Raw genomic sequence first — 18,503 nt, 5'->3', positions numbered from 1 at the left:
CTGCTGTACTACTGAGTCGTAGGCATTCCATTTACCGTTGTATGGTTCCTCTGTAGCAATCCATAAAGAATCCAGCAGAAAAAGCCTCTAAAAGCCTCAGATTGAGATCAGAGGCATTCAGAGATACAGTAGAGTCCCATAAAAGTCACAAGTACATTTTACATGCTGCACATGATTTATTTTGGAGACTAGTGGGTTCTGGCTGGTGATGAACTCTACTGCTTCCACGCAATTCTAACATTTTTTTGAAGAGTTACTTAGTAACATTTACAACTGTAAATGACTATCATTGAATTATTTCATGTTTGGACAATTTATAGTTTTATGTTACTGAACAACTACGGTAGTTTTAAATTGAGAACTTATTGTATTCAAAAGCCTATATGCCCCCCTGTATATGGGTGCAAGGCACCCGCATGCAGTAAAATTTGCATCGTTATTAACACACATAGGTGCTTTTTTTTATTGCTTGGGTGTAGGAGTGGATTACCATTTTTGCATAACGACATTTACCATGTATCCCTTTAACCACTCAAATTAATCACTGTGCATAGGGATTTTAGTGATCAAAAACAAATTTTTCTAGTTACTATGGGAGTCACGACTTCACAAACTGCCAACACAAATTCATGTCAGTGCAGCAAAGGGACATGTAGCCAACATGAATTCCCATGCAGTGGTTGAAAAACTATTAGAAGAGCAAAAGTATTTGTATTACTGGTGTTATGCAAAAATCTATATATTAGGCCTATGTCCTAAAATGGAAGGTACTTTACACTTTCAGCCATGTATACAGTTTATAATATAGTAATTAAGCATGTAGTAATTTTCAATATACTTGCACAATTGTACAGCATTAAAATTATGTCCATTACATCTACTGTACTATGGTGCCAGTTGTTTACTATAACAATATATAAAAATGTGATGACTACATACTGTGTATTCAGTACTTTATATAAATCTCTAGGTTAAACTGTGTGTAATGTCAGTCTGACTGGTCTTTGTGCAAGGATCTGTGACATCACAAAAATGGCTGGTGATGTCAGTCAAAGGGAATATCCTACACAAATTATGGAGCTGACAAAAATAACACTAACACTCCATTCGCATAGGGGACTTGGGGACCCCTTGTTCTCTGGATCACAGTGGAAACCATCAGTTGGACCCTGTGCAATCCATTATTTATCAGAATTTCTGTTGAATAGGTGACAAGTAACTTTTTGTGGGATAACCCTTTTAATGCGAGGAACTCAGCTCAATGCTCTCAATTCTGATATGCACCTTCTGCGTTTTAAAAAGCGCATGGGTGACTGGGGTAAGATAACAAGAGTTCACATTAGCATTTTACACCCTTCAAAATGTTTCTCAGAGAGGATGGGCTTCCACATGGCGGCCTTTATGGGGCTGACACAACCCTAACCACCCATGGCAGCCAATAGCAGCACAAATTTGAAGGAAAACCATGAGATGTCAAGGTTGTGGCCACCATATTGTGGCTACTCTGTGGAAATGTAGCCTTACAGAGATAATCTTAGTTTCAAAGGGGAATCCACAATTAGTGAGTATTTTCTGTATGGGGGAGTAGAGAGGAGTGTTGTCACCAGTAGCTTCCAGGCTGCACTGGTTAGGTGTAATCTTTACAGGCTTGCTAGTTTATAATTCATATATTGTTAACATCTAATTATAGGAAGTAGGAGTATGTATTTTACCAGCAGTTAGTTAAAACCTACATAATATGATTATATTTATTTTGAGAACCTGTAAAATATTTGGACTAGACCAAATCCAAATTTAAATTATATATTGCACAATACAGAAGAAGTAAGGAGGACACATTAAGTTAGATGTCCTATTAAATAAAAGGTCCTGCATGTGTTTAATGTCAACAGTTGGTAAAAAAAATATATGTAATGCGTAAGGTTAACTGCCTACATATTATTCATGATGTAAAACAAGTTTCTGTTTCTTTGACCTTACAGGAATGTGGTGAATGTAAGAAGCTATGTGAAACACACTTCACATAAATGAATATAATTCAAAAGCCATTCCACCACAAGGGACTTTGATCACTTCTCTAAAGTGTGAATGACTTAATGTTTCATGTACCTATTACTGTAGCATGGTGCAGATTTACTGACTGGTTATACAGCAGTTTGGGTTTCACTTTAGAACCTCTTTTGATCCAGCAGTGTTTGACTCTGATATAATGTAGATCCCCAGATGTGATGTGACCTGTGGTGGTTTTCATAGTTCATGCGTAATTCAATTATAGGGGAATGTTTTCACTTGTACAACACATAAATCTAAATGATTAAACATAGGAAATATTTCACTACAAGCATGTACACTACACTAATACAAACATGAGCTACATAGTTGATATGCTGAGGTCATGATAGTCAACTGGAGAACCACTCAATTATGAATTTGAATGAAAATGGGCTATACTATTGAAATACTAGAAAAATTCAATGCATTTTTAGGTGTGGAAGGGCGGCACTGATAGGAGTAAGTTTAATTATTAAGTATATAATGGTCTGTTAATGAGACACTTGCTAACCAGAGCTGTACTGGAAAACCTATGGAAGTGACAACTAAAGATAACGTGTCAAAAACATTTTTTAAACTAACTATCTATCATGAATTATGTATAGAACAAGTTCTCAATGGCAAAAATTCTTGCAGGCTTCATGGCTACCATTTAAAACTGCAAAGAAGGGCTTTTTCAAAAGTTTTTTTGGGACCTAAACATTATTGGGCTATAAGTTGAATTAGTTAAGCTCCAAACCACCAAAGCCCCCACTCATTAGCTGAATGATTATCTTAATAAATTATGAATAAGTCTTAATAAAATAAGTGTAGAAAGTTCCTTACGTATTGTAACATTCACTCTCTTGGTGTCGTTCCCCAGTTGGTTTGACACAGTGCATTTATATTCTCCAGCATCATCTTTTGTTGTTTGTGGAATTTGGAGTTCAGAAGACTTTCTAAGGAATCAACAATATTGCATTAAGTAATAGCCTCATGAAACATCTACTACAACATAAATTAAATAATATCTGGTAAATGTGGGAAACATTATTTTTTTTCTTTTTTAGCCCTTGCTAACAAAATAATAGCTTTGATGTCATTGTTTGCGGTGGGAAACATTACTAGTACTTTACTTCATGCTCATAGTGAACAACCAATCTCATGTTGTATATGGTCTGTAGAATTGTAAAAACAAGAGCCTACCATAAGATATATTTTAGTGTGTTCTAAATTACTATAATCTCATATAACAGACAATTACACATAGCCTCCAAAAATTCTACAACTCTACAGGCCACCAATAACCAACAACTGTTTATCAAACATGTAATTCAAATGTCCTGTGAAGTATTCTCAATGGCTTTCAGTATCACTGGAGTTCACCATGTCATTTGTCTTTCCATGTGCAACATTAGAGTAGGCCATTTTGGTGGTTGCCTTTGTAAAATATAAAGCTGACCATACACATTAGACAGAAGTTTGTTCATGATTAAACAGCAGTTGAACAAGAAATCATCTGGTGCACACTCATTTTGTAGTCATGGCCACACACATTTTAGTCCATGTTGGCCACTACAGTTAATCAATCTGGTCATACATATTCAATGAAACAGGGTGGTGGAAAAATTCCCTTTCTGGGAATGTTCTTTCTTTGAATTAAATAATTTTTGCCTGACTACCAGATGAAAATATTATACATGGCCAACTTATTTTCAGACAATAATGGTCTATCATCAGTCAGTTAAAGCAACTGTTTGTTGTTATATTTCAACCGACAAACATTCATTTTGGTTAAAATTGTCCATTTTGATCAACTTTACACTAATGTGTATGGCCACCTTTACCAAAGTGAGTCTGCAATTATGAACAAATTCAGATTAGAAAGGTGCAAACAATCAGTATCAGACTAAAGAGCATTTGACCAACTAAAGGAAATGATCCGGACCTTCTGCCCTTCAGCTGAACAGTTCCACTTTAGCTCTCCAGTTATTACTGGGCATTAAATGGATTTCTGCAATATGACATAACCCAAATAGTAATAACATCCAAAGCAAATTATCTTCTTCACTTTTCAGGCTCAGATGGGATGGGTCTTCTGCTAAACCTTGTAGACCCCATTGTGGTCTGATTCCATTGCTGTCAGAAATTGTCCTACTTATAGACTTGTGGGTTTTACCCTGAACACAGTATCATCTTACAGCAATATCAAGGGTTAACAATATCTATGCCTTACAAAGGTAAATTGTATGCCTAGTAAATTATCTCTACAGAATGTGATTTTACCCTACATTACTTAGCACTTATCCACCTCACTTCATTATCACTCTATTCTGTGCCAACACTGGGCAGTACAGTAGACTCTGCTAACTATGTATATCAATGTACCAAAGAGAAACTTACTTTTTCTTCCGTATTTTGATGTTGGTTGGTTTGGTGTCTCCTTTATTTTTCCCCCCAATTTCTTTATCTTCTTTGAACCACTTAAATTTCAGATTGGGCTGTTCTGACTCAACTTCACACTTAAGAGTCAATTTACTACCCACTTTTACTTTTTTATTTTCCATCTCCTTTAGTTTCGGTGGTGCAGCTGTGGAGAAAAAAAAAACTTAATGAATATCTTGAACAGTGATGAGTTAACCATGACACCAAAGCATAAATGAGACTATAGATGAAAAATCTACTGTATTTTAAGAGAAAAGTACAACCTACAGTTGAATCTCTCACCAGATGCCGCTATAGCCAACACGAGTGGTCACGTCGGGTATTTTACAAACAGCTTGATTATGCACAAGGCCCAGATTGTCTGAGCTTACTTTGTTCTGATGTAAGTCTCATGAAAGACAATAAAACCTGAGGTTATATTCCTGGGGAAAAGCTTTTCATGCCAAAATTCAGCACTATACTGTAACACTGCTGCTTTGGGTGTCAAGATTAAAAGCAGCCAGCTGGATTTAGGCAAATTCTACACGTGCCTCAATTCTTAAACATAAAATTCAACGTTAAGTCCCATTTAACATTTGCACGAGTGAAAAAGGCATTTTGCTATGAAATAAATAATCCTACAATAATCCTATGGTAATATTACTTGAAAGGGCCTTGTGAATATCTACTGTTTGTGTTCCCTTATTAGACATAGTTCATAGACCTCCCATAATGACTTATCTGTGCCTTATGTTATCACAGAGCCGTTTTGTTTTACATCTGCAGTCTGTAATACTCTAAATTGGTGTTATTCTATTAGCTATTTGAATTAAAGGAGAAAGAATGAAGACAGCCACAGCTTGTTGTGATCTGCTTAGTTCAGAGACAGACAGGAGATAAAAAAAAGTCTTAGTCATAAACCTTACTAATTCAAACTGATTCATATTCTTGTAAGGAAGTGCTGTCTCAGGGGAAAAGAGGGTTTAATAAAGCAAGTATTCTGCTTGCAGTAAATTGTGTGTGATATTAATGCATGATAGATAGATGGATAGATAGATAGATAGATAGATAGATAGATAGATAGATAGATAGATAGATAGATATGAGATAGATAGATAGATATGAGATAGATAGATAGATAGATATGAGATAAATAGAAGATAGATAGATAGATAGATAGTAGATAGATGTAGATAGATAGTAGATAGATGTAGATAGATAGATAGATAGATAGATAGATAGATAGATAGATAGATAGATAGATAGATTATAAAATTGATAACTGATAGTTAATGGATTAAATAGTAGATAGATAGATAGATAGATAGATAGATATAAGACAGATAAATATATATATATATATTATGGGAACTAAAACTATTAGGTGGGGTATGTGTACATGCCCTGAGGAACTATTGCTAGATTCTATAATACAGTCAATGGAATTATTATTGTCACTTTCTTATTCTAAAAAGTTACGCCCTAATTACAGAAAGGAATTTCATCCATGTAGGATTATCAAAAAGAAAAGAAAAAAACCTTCTAGTACTAGTACTGTACTGTAGTACTACCTTAAATGTGTACGGGGATAGTGTAAATATAGCTAAAGTACATATAAAAGGTATAAAGGGAACCTGTTACCACGATCATCCTGCCCTAACTACAGGTAGCATGACTTAAAGATAGATCAAGTAATCACGATCAGCTACATTCAACTCGAAAGTGCATTTTGATCCAGTGTTAAGGCTATGGGGTAAATTTATCAAGCACTGCACTTACTTCAAAAAATGGCAATAGAGGTCTTTTGTGACTTTTTAGAATCACTTTCACAAACATTTTGTGACTTTTTGCATCTTACACTACTAGCTTTGAAAGGTAGGTGGGAAAGTGGGTGTGGTTAGCTATGTTATTCAGCTTCACTCCAGATTCCCCAAAGTTGCAAAAAAAAGTCACAAACTCACTCCAGTAGGGTGTGGGGTATTAAAAAACTGGGGTAACATTTCTAGACAGAAGTATTAGGTTTAAAGATGCTCCAAATTTATCAAACAAAGTGCCACATTTAATACATTTAGAGCAGACATTAACCAACGCAGACTTAAGCAATACTGACTTCAAATATTCCCCTCATGATAAATTCCCCCATATGTTTTCTCTAAAACACAGAAGAGCATTAGAGATAAATCTTTGGCCTGTGCCTAAGTCATGATCTTCATAGATAACAGGTTCCCTTTAATTTCTGAGATATTTAAGGTTTTCTAGATAGTGTTTACGGTGATTTCATAAAACCTTGGCTCCATAAGACAACAGAATATGCTGCTACAATGCAAATAAAAAAATTAAAAAAACTGGTTTAGCTCTGCCTAATTCACCTAATATTACACCATGAAAAATTTGGTATTCACCAAATTTGGTATTCACCAAATTAAACCATCTATATAAAGCTTTATATTTTGAGATCTCATATTTCAGTTTTTCCATGATTTATCACTTAACAAAAGGTTAACATTTGGAGTCACTTGAACTATCAAACCTTATACCACCTTCAACATCTGAGTCCTTCTGAACTATGTTGCGATAACGCAAATGCTAAATCGGCATAGCTCACTAGCACACCACATGGTTAGACATGGTATTTCAGGTAAGGCATATGTTACTTGACCTAGTATGATGAAGGAAGCAATGTGGTAAATGACAAATATAAGCATACTTGAAAATGTAATAGAGACGCAGGTATGAAAAAGAACCATCTAGGGGTAAAGGAAAGGTATTTCCTTCAGTATTTAACAGACATACATTCAATGGTGGGGGATTAGTTCAAATATCGCAAATTATTCTTTATAGGGACCTACATAGAGATTTCAAGGCTCCGAGCACATGATATTAAACAGCATATTCTATGAGAAAAATGCAAAATCCTTGACAATCACTAGGGTAAAATTAAGCATATTATGTTTTTCATCAAAAATTCTCTTGCAAAAAAGTACTCTAAAGCAGCTGTCTCTTTCTTTTGACTACGTTCATGCTTTTAACTACATTTGTGCAAAGCAGGACTTGTTTCCATGCTGTGCTGCAGGCGCTGAAAAGTCATTGTCAGTCCTCCTGGTTTGCGTGAGACAACCTAACAATACTAGCTACATAAAAAGCGTAGATCTGGTGTGACAGTCACTCACTGTACATAGGATGTCTGGACTATAGCTATATTTTCTAATAGGATCTACAGTATGTCACCCTGACACCTAAACACAGCTGACACACAGTAGCAATATAAAGAGTGAGGGTACGTCCACATTTACCAGAATAGCTGTAGATTTTTCTTCCAGATTTCCATACAGAAAACCTGCAGCAGAAAACAGTACTGGAAAGGGCGGGTTCACATCAGCGTTATGAATTTTGTCATTGTTTTCCATTAGAACATGGTTATAATGGAAAATAACACCATTTGTAAGACGGAATTCCAAACGGAAACCTTAAGAGGCATTCTGTTTTGATCCATCATAATAGAGGTCTATGGGAAAGCAGAACGATCCGTCTGGTTTCCGTTATCCAGGATTGAAAAGAAAGTCCTGTCGATGTTGATGGATGAGATTTCTACGAGTGCCGCATTGTCTTCAAACAGCTGATTGGCAGGGTTGCAGTGAGAGGGGCCCCAGCTGATCCGAAAATTTGTCATTCATATGGGAAACTGGACAAACCCTTAAAAGAGTTTAATATTGCTGACCTATTCTCGGGCAAGGTCACCAATATCAGATTGGTGGGGGGTCTGACTCCCGACACCCCTGCTGATCAGCCGATTGAAGGTGCCGTGGTGAGCGCCGCAGCCTCTTCCTGGACCAGTGAGGTTCATCAGTCACATGATCTAAACTTTCAAGTGAATGTGGCTGAGCTGCAATACCAAGCACAGTCGCCATCCAATGGAGCACCGCGGCCTTGACAAACAGCTGATTGGCGGGAGATGTCAGGTGTCGGACCCCCACGGATCAGATATTAATGACCTTCTCTAAAGACTGGTCATCAATATTAAAGACCCTGAAAACTCATTTAACCTTCAAGTGAAATAGCTGCATGCACTAACAAGACAGTCCAGACAGAGTGAGCAATTATGAACAAGTACATACAAAAGTCTGTGAAAGGAATGCAGCTTTAATTAAAAATCACATTTAAAGAAAAATATTAATCTAGATAATTTTTTTTTTGTTCAGCACAATAATTCAATGTTGATGTGCTGCCAGTTCGGAAATTGCTTCATGTCTGGCAATGTCCCTTTCTAATATCTACCATCTTCCAGTCCAGACTGTTGCTGCACAGGTCATCTCCTGCCCTTGTGACCTCCTAAGTATGACTGAATGCACGATACTACACAAAACTTTTGTTGGTAGTATTGTATAATGATTACTTATCTTCCACATTCTTTTCACTCTTTTCCTGAGAGGCCCCCTCCCCAAGTTATCTCAGACATAACACAGACAAAAAAAGTCGTGTTTATTAATCATTAGCAGGAAAATGGTTTTAGATGCCTTGTGTGCACTGCTACCCGCTTGGATGGTAAATAAGGAAGTAATGGCTTATTGGTTTCTTGCGTGTTTTCTTTATTAAGATCAGTGTCCTAAATCAATTAAAATGATCTTCCTGGATGCTTGCCCTAGATAAAAGGGTAAGTGTTTAGAGGTATTGATTCTCTGCTTGTATTAAATGGAGGCACAGATGATATATTACTAAAGCTCAGCTACTTTTCATTTGATGTCCTACTTTTGCAACTACATTTGCTAGGATGACAAATAAAAAATAAAAAATCTTCTTTATCTTCAAAAACCTGGAAGCCAGATTAGGCCTTCAAGAGTCTTCTTAGCGCTTCCAGCTAGCTCAGAGCATCTCTGAATTTATTCTACGCTAGCTATATATCACTCACAGATGACAAATGCATATTTACACAATGACAGTGATGTGATTTATAGGGTGAAATCTGTATACAATCACACATGATATATTGCGTCTTTTATAATATTACTCATCAATAGTTCTTTTTGATTTCAGTTAAAAATACATATGGCAAATATACAAATTCCCCTTCAAAACTACATAGATATTCTACTGTCTGTAAAATTTACAATAATGCAACTACAATAACTATCCATTACTAGTATTGGACCCACGACTAGAAACAAATATTCTCTGTTAAATGCATGAATGGTTTCTTTGATTACTTCAGTGGTTGATGAAATTTATCACCAGGACAGGCTTTTTTTAAATTAAATAAATAGCATATGCATATTTTCTAGGGCATATGCTTAGTCCATGCTGCACGGGGTAGCCATAGTATGTTCAGAGGTAGAGGCCAAAACTGTTTTTGGTGCCTCTGTGTCAAATATTACCAGCGACAGGCTGGCCATGGAACTGGTGGGCCGATGCCCATGGAGCAGCCTGAGACTTCCTCACGACTGCAATCGAAGTAATGGTCTGATGGTCCCACAGTTAATTAATTCTAAAAGCTTCAAGAGCTCATGTATTTGTGCTTTCCGGACTCCAACAGTTTTGCCATCCTGAGGCAACTGAAGTAGGAGAACAGAACGTGGCAGCTAGCACTGGCTACCACAGTGGGGCAAATTCTTCAAGGTACTTTGTACTACTGAGGCATTATTTTGTGCAGCACTGTGGTATTTGGCTCTGCTGGGACAGGATATTGTGCTGAAATGTTGTAGTTGGTTCTGCTGGGGCAGGATATTGTGCTGAAATGTGGTAGTCGGTTCTGCTGGGGCAGTATTTTGTGTTGCAATATGGTATTGTTGGCCCTGCCTACTTGTGTGGATCCTACCTTCTGTCAATTAGGACCCTCCTGCAACATGGGTCCACTTTTATTTTTTTCCAGGGCCAATTTAAGTTCTCAGTCTGCCCCCGAATATTACAGAACGATCTAGATAAGATGGCAGCATGGGCAAGAATGCAGCAGAAGAATTTTAATGTTGATAAAGGTAAATTAATGCACGTAGGCCACAGCAATCACATGGATGCATATACATTGAATGGAATAAGACTGGGGACAACAGAACAAGAGAAGGACTTGGGTACTCTGGTTACAAGCAGTAGTACTCAATGTCAGGCAGCAGCTGCAAAATCAAATAAGATTTTAGGGTGCATAAAAAGAGAAATAAAAGGCCACATGCCGAATATGGGATTCAGTTTTGGGCTTCACATGGTGTAAAGTATATAGGAGAGCTAAAAAGAGTTCAGAGGCAGATTACTAAATTACCAAATAGGATGGAAGGCATTTCTTATAATGAGAGGTTTAAAAATTGGGCTTGTTCAGTTTGGAGGACATTGCAGAGGTGATCTCATTTAGATGTACAAATACATGTATAATCAGTACAAAGGGCTTGCATATGATCATTCCAAGGACTTTACAAAGGAGCAGGGACATTTTTTGCATGTGGAGAAAAGGCAAATCAAACATCAGTACAAGAAAGGATTCTTTGCAGTTAGAGCAGTCAATGTGTGGAATGCCTGGTCCCAAGAAGTAGTAATGGCAGATACTATGTCACCATTTAAAAAAGACTAGATACTTATCTCACAGCAAATGGCATTTATGGTTCTAATTAATCTAAGAATGAATGTTGTATAATTCAGCAACAAAGGCTAAACTTGATGGACATATGTCTTTTTTAAACCTATTTAGCTACATACCTTGTACTATATATCCTTCTTGGACAGGGATAGACACCAGTATTATAAATAGCACATGATAGATTGGACGTTGCATTGATTAATTGGTTTTGAAATGTGAATAGAAGACTTAAAGTGGCCATCCACCTTTATGGCCAAGAGCTATTCCTCCAGACTCACCCATAAACATGTATGTTTTCTCAATAGAGTGTGCATGTGTTCTCAATAAGAAGATGGAAATAAGCCAATAAGACATTTTGGTCAATTGTATGATCCCAACTTTGTGGGAACAGTTTGAGGACGGCCCTTTTCTGTTCCAACATGACTGTGCCCCAGTGCACAAAGCAATGTCAATAAAGGCATGGCTGGGTGAGTTTAGTCTGTAAGAACTTAACTGACCTGCATAGAGCCCGGGCCTCAACCCCATCAAAAACCTTTGGGATGAACTAGAATGGAGACTGTGAGACAGGCCATCTAACCCAACATCAGTGCCTGGCCTCAAAAATGCTCTTCTGGATGAAAGGACAACAATTCCCACAGACACACTCCAGAATCCAGAACTATAGAAAGCCTTCCCAGAAGAGTGGAAGTAGTTTTAGCTCCAAAGGGGAGACCAACTCCATACTAATGCTATGGATTTACAATGGGATGATATAAAAGCTCTCATATACAGTAGGTGGAATGTGTAGATGGCCTAATACTTTTGTCCATGTACTGTATTAGATGGCTGGCCAGGTCTTCTGAAATCAGCAGATCCACCCAACATGAGTGAAATGTGTGTGCCCAGCTTTACAGTTACATGTATATTCTCCCTTCTTGATACAAAGCACTTAAAGGGGTTGTTCAAGATAGACCATCAAAATAGAAATCCCAGACAACCCCTTTAAAAATATAATAATAACAACAATAATAATAATAACAATAGGAATGAAAGACAAAACGGGCAGACACAATACTCAGGTAAAAGAAAGCCAAGGTTTGAATCCTTTAAAACACAAGAATGTAAAAAATATTGCTTACACCCTGTATCATAGAATCAAAAGCAACAAAATATTTTTTTATCTACCGAAGGAAAGCAGTAATTATCATTATTTTGACATTGTGTCCTCCCATCAAAATGTTGCTTCATATTCAAATCCTATTCATCAGTGACTACTTTTTGCTACCAACCTTCACTTTCCATTTGTAAATAGCCATCCACGCTGCCAAACACAGTGTTGCATTTCAACCAAATTACTGCACCAATGAATTTCATGTTTTTTAGAAATCCCACAATTTCACATTTTACTTTATTCTTTAAAATTGATTTATTTCTTATCTATTACAAGCCACTGTTATATGACTTGCATGGAAAAACAGTGGAGTTAAGGCATAGAGCTTTCATCCACAAAGTGGCAGTGTTGTTCTGCAGCATGAGTCTAAGACAGGTCATTGAGAATATAAAAAGATGACATGGGATGATTATAAGCCACATTTAATGGGATGACCGAAAACAACTGTTTTCATATATTCCATACATTTATATATATTTTATATTTTAACTTATTGTACATTAGGCTGGACTTTCAGGGAAAAGTGAACACCGATCATGCTACATCACTGACATGCTATTTGTCTAGATGGTCATGTGTTCCAGTCATCTATACTATAAAAATCATACTCTACTCACCCTAATCCAATAGCTTATCAGAGAGACAAACAATTGGTAGCCATGTTTATGGACATATTATCATAATATCATACATGGTACCGTAGGCATCTGGATTTAGATTAGATCATTCTGATTTGCAAACCCCAAAGGGCCCTCAAAAATGTTGATAGGTTACAGTATTTAAGCTTTATACAGGCCAACTAGAAAAATCATAATCCAACTAGCAGAAAGTGAAGTATTATGGTGGTTTTCCAGGTTCCTGATATTGATGGTCTATCGTCAGGATAGGCCATCAATATCCGATCAGTGGAGGTCCAACACCTGGCACCCCACCAATCACATGTTTCCTGCAGCCTTTGGCACAGAAACTATCACTTTAAATGGAGCCAGAAGCACAGCTCCATTCAAAGTGTAGCGACCCTACTCCAGCTCATCTCTCATTTACTTGACTCCCATCGTTCTGGCTTTGCACTGCGTCTCTGCAAAGCCTGAACCTTGATGGAAAATACAGTGATTAAGGTAAGCATATAAGAGTGGAAAAAGGAGTCAAGATGATAGACAGGCACATAAACTAAACCAGGTAGACATAGATTAAAACGTTGCTGAAGTCCTTCTTTAAAGGGGTATTCCAATCTTAGACAATGGGGCATATCGCTGGGACCTGCACCTATATCGAGAACGGAGCAGGGAGCGATGTGGCTGGAGGACCCCAGATTTCCCAGGGTCCGTCCACCACTAAGCGCTAAACCCCGCCTCTCCTATAGAAGTGAACGGGAGCGTGCTGCGCATGCGCGGCCCATGCTCCCATTCATTTCTATGGGGCAGACGGCAATAGCTCGGCTATTTTCGGCGGCCCCATAAAAAATGAATGGAGGGCGGCTGCGCATGCGCAGTGCGCTCTCCTTTACTTTCGGGGCTCCGTTCCCGATATAGGTGCAGGTCCCAGCACCTATAAGACAATGGGAGCATATCCTAGCGATATGCCCCCTTTGTCTGAGATGAGAAAACCCCTTTAAATATATTGATAGACGATAGATATAGGTAGGTATGAGATAGCAAAAGATAGATATTAGAGAGAGAGATACACTGTATCTATCTATCTATATATATATATATATATGTATAAATATATATATATATGTACAGTATATTAGGTCTCGTTTTACTGTCTGCAAAAGCCAGATTTCCATGGGCCCCACTGTCGAAATGCCTAGTTTTGTCCACAAAATGGACAAGAATAGGACATGTGCAGACATGCAGACATACGGCCATGGACAGCACACATTTTTTGTGACCAAATTGAAATAAATGGGTCCGCATCCCCTCCGCAAAAAATGCAGATCGAATGCAGAAAAAAAATATGGTTATGTACATGAGGCCTTATACAGAAAGTTGGCCATTGAGAAGCCTCTTGTGTGCGCCTGGTAAACAGAAAACATAACCTACACATGTGTTTTATTATGATGTTTTATAGCTTTTTACTGTTCAAAGTGCATGCTTATTAGATTTGTGATGGTTGCTTTCCTCAATTATACCAAGCTTGATGTTTAAAAAATGCCTATTAAAACAAGGCTTTAATCAATGTTGGAAATAATCCTGATATGCACAGCTCGAAAGCACATGAAAAGCCAACCCCAAGTATACCGGACACTACTAGTCAATTATCCACTGGTTCCTCTCACTCACAGCAGAGAAGTTAAGAAATCACTCCCATATGGATTCAAGCAGAGAAAACGGAAAAACCCTGTGGCGAATGTTGTGAAAGGCCATATTGGTCTAAAGACTGAGGACCCCTCATACATGTGGCATATTTAAACTAATTGTGTAATTATGCCAAAAGTCATAGAATATGATGCAGTACGTAATCAAGTCCGATCCACTCCAATGAGCTGAGCTCTTTGATGCACCATGTGTCAATCATGGATGGATATAAACAGCATCAGCATCATATACTGTATGTTTAGTGGCAGCGAAACAAAATGGTAAAGGTGAAGCTCGGATTTCAGTTTCCTGAAGCAGCTTTCACCTTGAAATTGATCTAAATGGATTAAAAACTGATGACAAATTGACCTTTTCAGTCACACGCTAACTTCTATGATAAAAATGAACCAATATAGATTGTGTAGAAGTAACTAAAGACTTTCAGGTCAGTACTAGCTACAGTACCAGACAAAGCCAATGGACTAGTGTGGTACTGTTTCTGTGGACGACCCCTTAAGGCTATGTTCAAACCTTGCATTTGGCTCGGCTAAATGTGTCTGTGTATGCTATGGGGAAAGTGTAAAAAGCTGCTGCCAGATGCTTCTAACGGTGGGTTATCTCCTGGCAGAACAAAAGGATTGGACAAAAATATTTATTTTGCCCGATCCTTGTCTCCGCCAACATCATCTGTTGAGGCACAGTTGGAAGCTCTCGGTGGGTTTGACCAACAAAAGAAGAATGTTCATGGCCATTGTAAGACATCCCCTTATTGCTACACTGTAGAAACCATACTGTTACAGTAAATAAAGGGTGTAAAAAGACAGTTCCTAAAGCTATCATGGAGATACTAGTTGCTGTTAGTCTACCATACAATTCAGGGGGAAAGTCAATATCTACTAATCTCCAGGAAGAATACATTTCCAGTTTATTACAATTTTCTAGCATCAAAGGGTGAACAAAGAAATCTGCATTTTTTTTCTCACGTCATAATAACATCATTGACGTTCTGCTCCCTTAACAAACATTTGAAAGGATCATACAGCACACTTCTCGGCTGGTTTGTTCTCATTCACAGGGAAGATCGACTAATCTCTCTCAAACAGAAAGCTTTATCCTGCTGCATGTTTCCCCGAAATAAAGTACGAGATTACCTGGTTGAACTCCTGTGTTAGGACCGTGCGATGCTGAGAAACTCTGTGGGAAGGACAGAACACACTTTCTTCTAATGGCAAACTGTCATTTTGAAAATATAATCCAATCAGCAGGCAGCATGTTATAGAGCAGGAGGAGATGAGCAGATTACTATACAATTTCAACTGTATTTTATTCAGTAATTCTCTACTCATTCTGAGATTAGGAGTCAAGTGGGCGGTCCTATTCAGTGATTCTCTATTCATTCTGAGATTAGGAGTCAAGTGGGCGGTCCTATTCAGTGATTCTCTATTCATTCTGAGATTAGGAGTCAAGTGGGCGGTCCTATTCAGTGATTCTCTATTCATTCTGAGATTAGGAGTCAAGTGGGCGGTCCTATTCAGTGATTTTCTATTCATTCCGAGATTAGGAGTCAAGTAGGCGTTCCTAATCAGTGATCGACAGCTATTATGTATAGTCATGCAGGATTATGACTGCTAAGCTCAGAAAGAGCACAGACATAAATGAATAAAAGTTGTACTGGAACTATTTAAACTATATATTACTCCTCCTGCTATATACCATGCTGCCTGCAGATTGGACCTTTTTAGTGTTACAGGTTTGCTTTAGCTTTTTAGCTTTCATGCAGAATCTAGTGGTGGCAAAAAAAGTCTCATTTTTTACAAAGCTCCAAAAGTTTGCAGGCTTTTGCCTGTTTACTCTGTGCTTGCCACTTTTTGTTAAAAGTGGGTGGGGCATGGATGGAATGGGCAGGGAGAGATTTAAAAGGGTTTTCTGGAAGCACAATATTGATATCCTATCCTCAGGATTTCATCAATATCTGGTCAGTGGGGATACAACTCCTGACACCCCCACTAATCGACTGTTTAAATGTGACAAGTATATCACTATACGTTGAATAGCAACTGTGCTTGGTATTGCAGTCTAGGCCTTAGACCACTTACTGATCAGATATTGATGACCAATCCTATGGATAAGCTATCAATATTGAACTCCTGGAAAATACCTTTAACATGTACTGGCGCAAATTACAATTGAAATCTATAACGCGTCCTAATTGGTCTAGATTTAACTTTGTGGTGGTGAACAGATCTCTGAAGATGCAACAAAATTATTAAGAGGACTGTGTCTTGATAAATTGCCCCACATGGTGGCGCATTATCAGTGCCCTCATTAGCCCCATATACAGTGTCAGCCAAAGAATACCTACATTATCAGTGGGCATATTGATCACCACTAGAGATGGCCTTGCGGTTCGCCCAGCGGTCGTTTCGCTGCAAACTTTGCGCGTTCGCGATTTGCCGAACATGCGAACCCATGGTGTTATCCACCACCACCATATTCTTTTGCATTGCGCCCAACTTTGACCCATGACACACACATCAGGTGGGACAGGAAAGCCAATTGAGACGTTTCAGCACATGGACACACCCCTACCCTATAACAGAACCCGATCTGGCAGCCATTTTACATTCTGTGTTTTGCCAGTGTAGGGAGAGGTTAATTTGTGGAGCAGGGACAGACTCTTAGGGACACCAAACGCTAGCTAATAGGGCCACAAAAGTCCTTTTAAGGACTGGTATAGGCGTGCTATCGATAGGTGTGATATACTGAGGGGTGTGATATACTTATAATATACTTTCTAACATAGAAAGTATATTATAGTGCATTTGTATTGTGCTGCAGTTGTGTGCGGTTCTGCTGCGACACCGCAGCTATACAGAGGGACAAACGCTATTGAAGTAACTAATTGCAACTGGTGTGATATACCTGTTGCCCCAAAAAAACTGATAGACGGGTGTAATATACCTATAATATACTAACATAGAAAGTATATAGTGCATTTGTATTGTGCAGCAGTTGTGTGCGGTTCTCCTGCGATACCACAGGTATATAGAGGGACAAGTGCTATTGGAACAACTATTTGCAACGGGTGTGATATACCTGTTGCCCCCCAAAAAACTGATTGAGGGGTGCAATATACATGCTTCCAAAAAATACTGATTAAGGGGTTTGATATACCTGCTTCTACAAAATACTGATTGAGGGGTGCGATATACCTGCTTCCACAAAATACTGATTAAGGGATTCTATATATCTGCTTCCACCGAATACTGATTGAGGCCGGCAAGATACCTGCTTCCAGAAAATACTGATTGAGTGGTGCGATATACCTGCTTTCACCAAATATTCATTAAGGGGTTCTATATACCTGCTTCCACAAAATACTGATTAAGGGAATTGATATACCTGCTTCCACCAAATATTGATTGAGGCCTGCGATACACCTGCTTCCACAAAATACTAATTAAGGGTTTTGATAAACCTGCTTCCACAAAATACTGATTAAGGGGTTTGATATACCTGCTTCCACAAAATACAGATTAAGGGGTGCGATATTCCTGCTTCCACCAAATATTGATTAAGGGGTTCTATATACCTGCTTCCACAAAATACCGATTGAGGGGTTCTATATACCTGTTTCCACAAAATACTGATTGAGGGGTGCAATATAACTGCTTCCACCAAATTTTGATTAAGGGGTTCTATATACCTGCTTCCACAAAATAGTGATTGAGGATTTCTAATACTGTTTAAATGTTCCGCAGTTCTAGTTTTTAGGTTGTGAGTACTACATGTTATGTACTTGTATGTTGTATTCATTGCACTCAGTTTTTAATCTTTTTTTGTTATGTTCTGAGACATAATAAAGGTTTTTTGGATTATTTTTCCGAACTAATCAACATGTGACCAGCCCTGTGTTCGAACACCATATATGTATGGAGTTTAGTTGATTGACTTCAATGGGTCCACGATCATGTTATTGCATGAATGATCTTCCATGAAAAAAATGAGTATCCAGCTTTGCTTCTGCAAGGCCCATGAACTT

General features: G+C 38.0%; 1 protein-coding gene across 5 annotated transcripts in view; it reads right to left on the bottom strand.

The window, feature by feature from the left end:
* NRG1 (neuregulin 1) overlaps nt 1-18,503 on the bottom strand; it is a 135,446-nt gene that overhangs the window by 95,616 nt on the left and 21,327 nt on the right. For 4 of the 5 annotated variants that reach the window (XM_040417887.1, XM_040417888.1, XM_040417890.1 and 1 more), the window contains exons 2-3: nt 4,435-4,621; nt 2,881-2,990 (exon numbers count right to left, since the gene is read on the bottom strand). In XM_040417887.1, coding sequence (XP_040273821.1) covers nt 2,881-2,990; nt 4,435-4,621 — 297 coding nt within the window. Of the gene's footprint in view, nt 1-2,877; nt 2,991-4,434; nt 4,622-18,503 lie in introns of all 5 variants that reach the window. The other variant, XM_040417891.1, reaches the window with a different exon arrangement.

This window comes from Bufo bufo, chromosome 2, assembly GCF_905171765.1.
Source record: "Bufo bufo chromosome 2, aBufBuf1.1, whole genome shotgun sequence".
NCBI lineage: Eukaryota > Metazoa > Chordata > Amphibia > Anura > Bufonidae > Bufo > Bufo bufo.
Note: the sequence above shows the minus strand (reverse complement) of the source record. Positions and strands in the feature narration are given on the sequence as shown.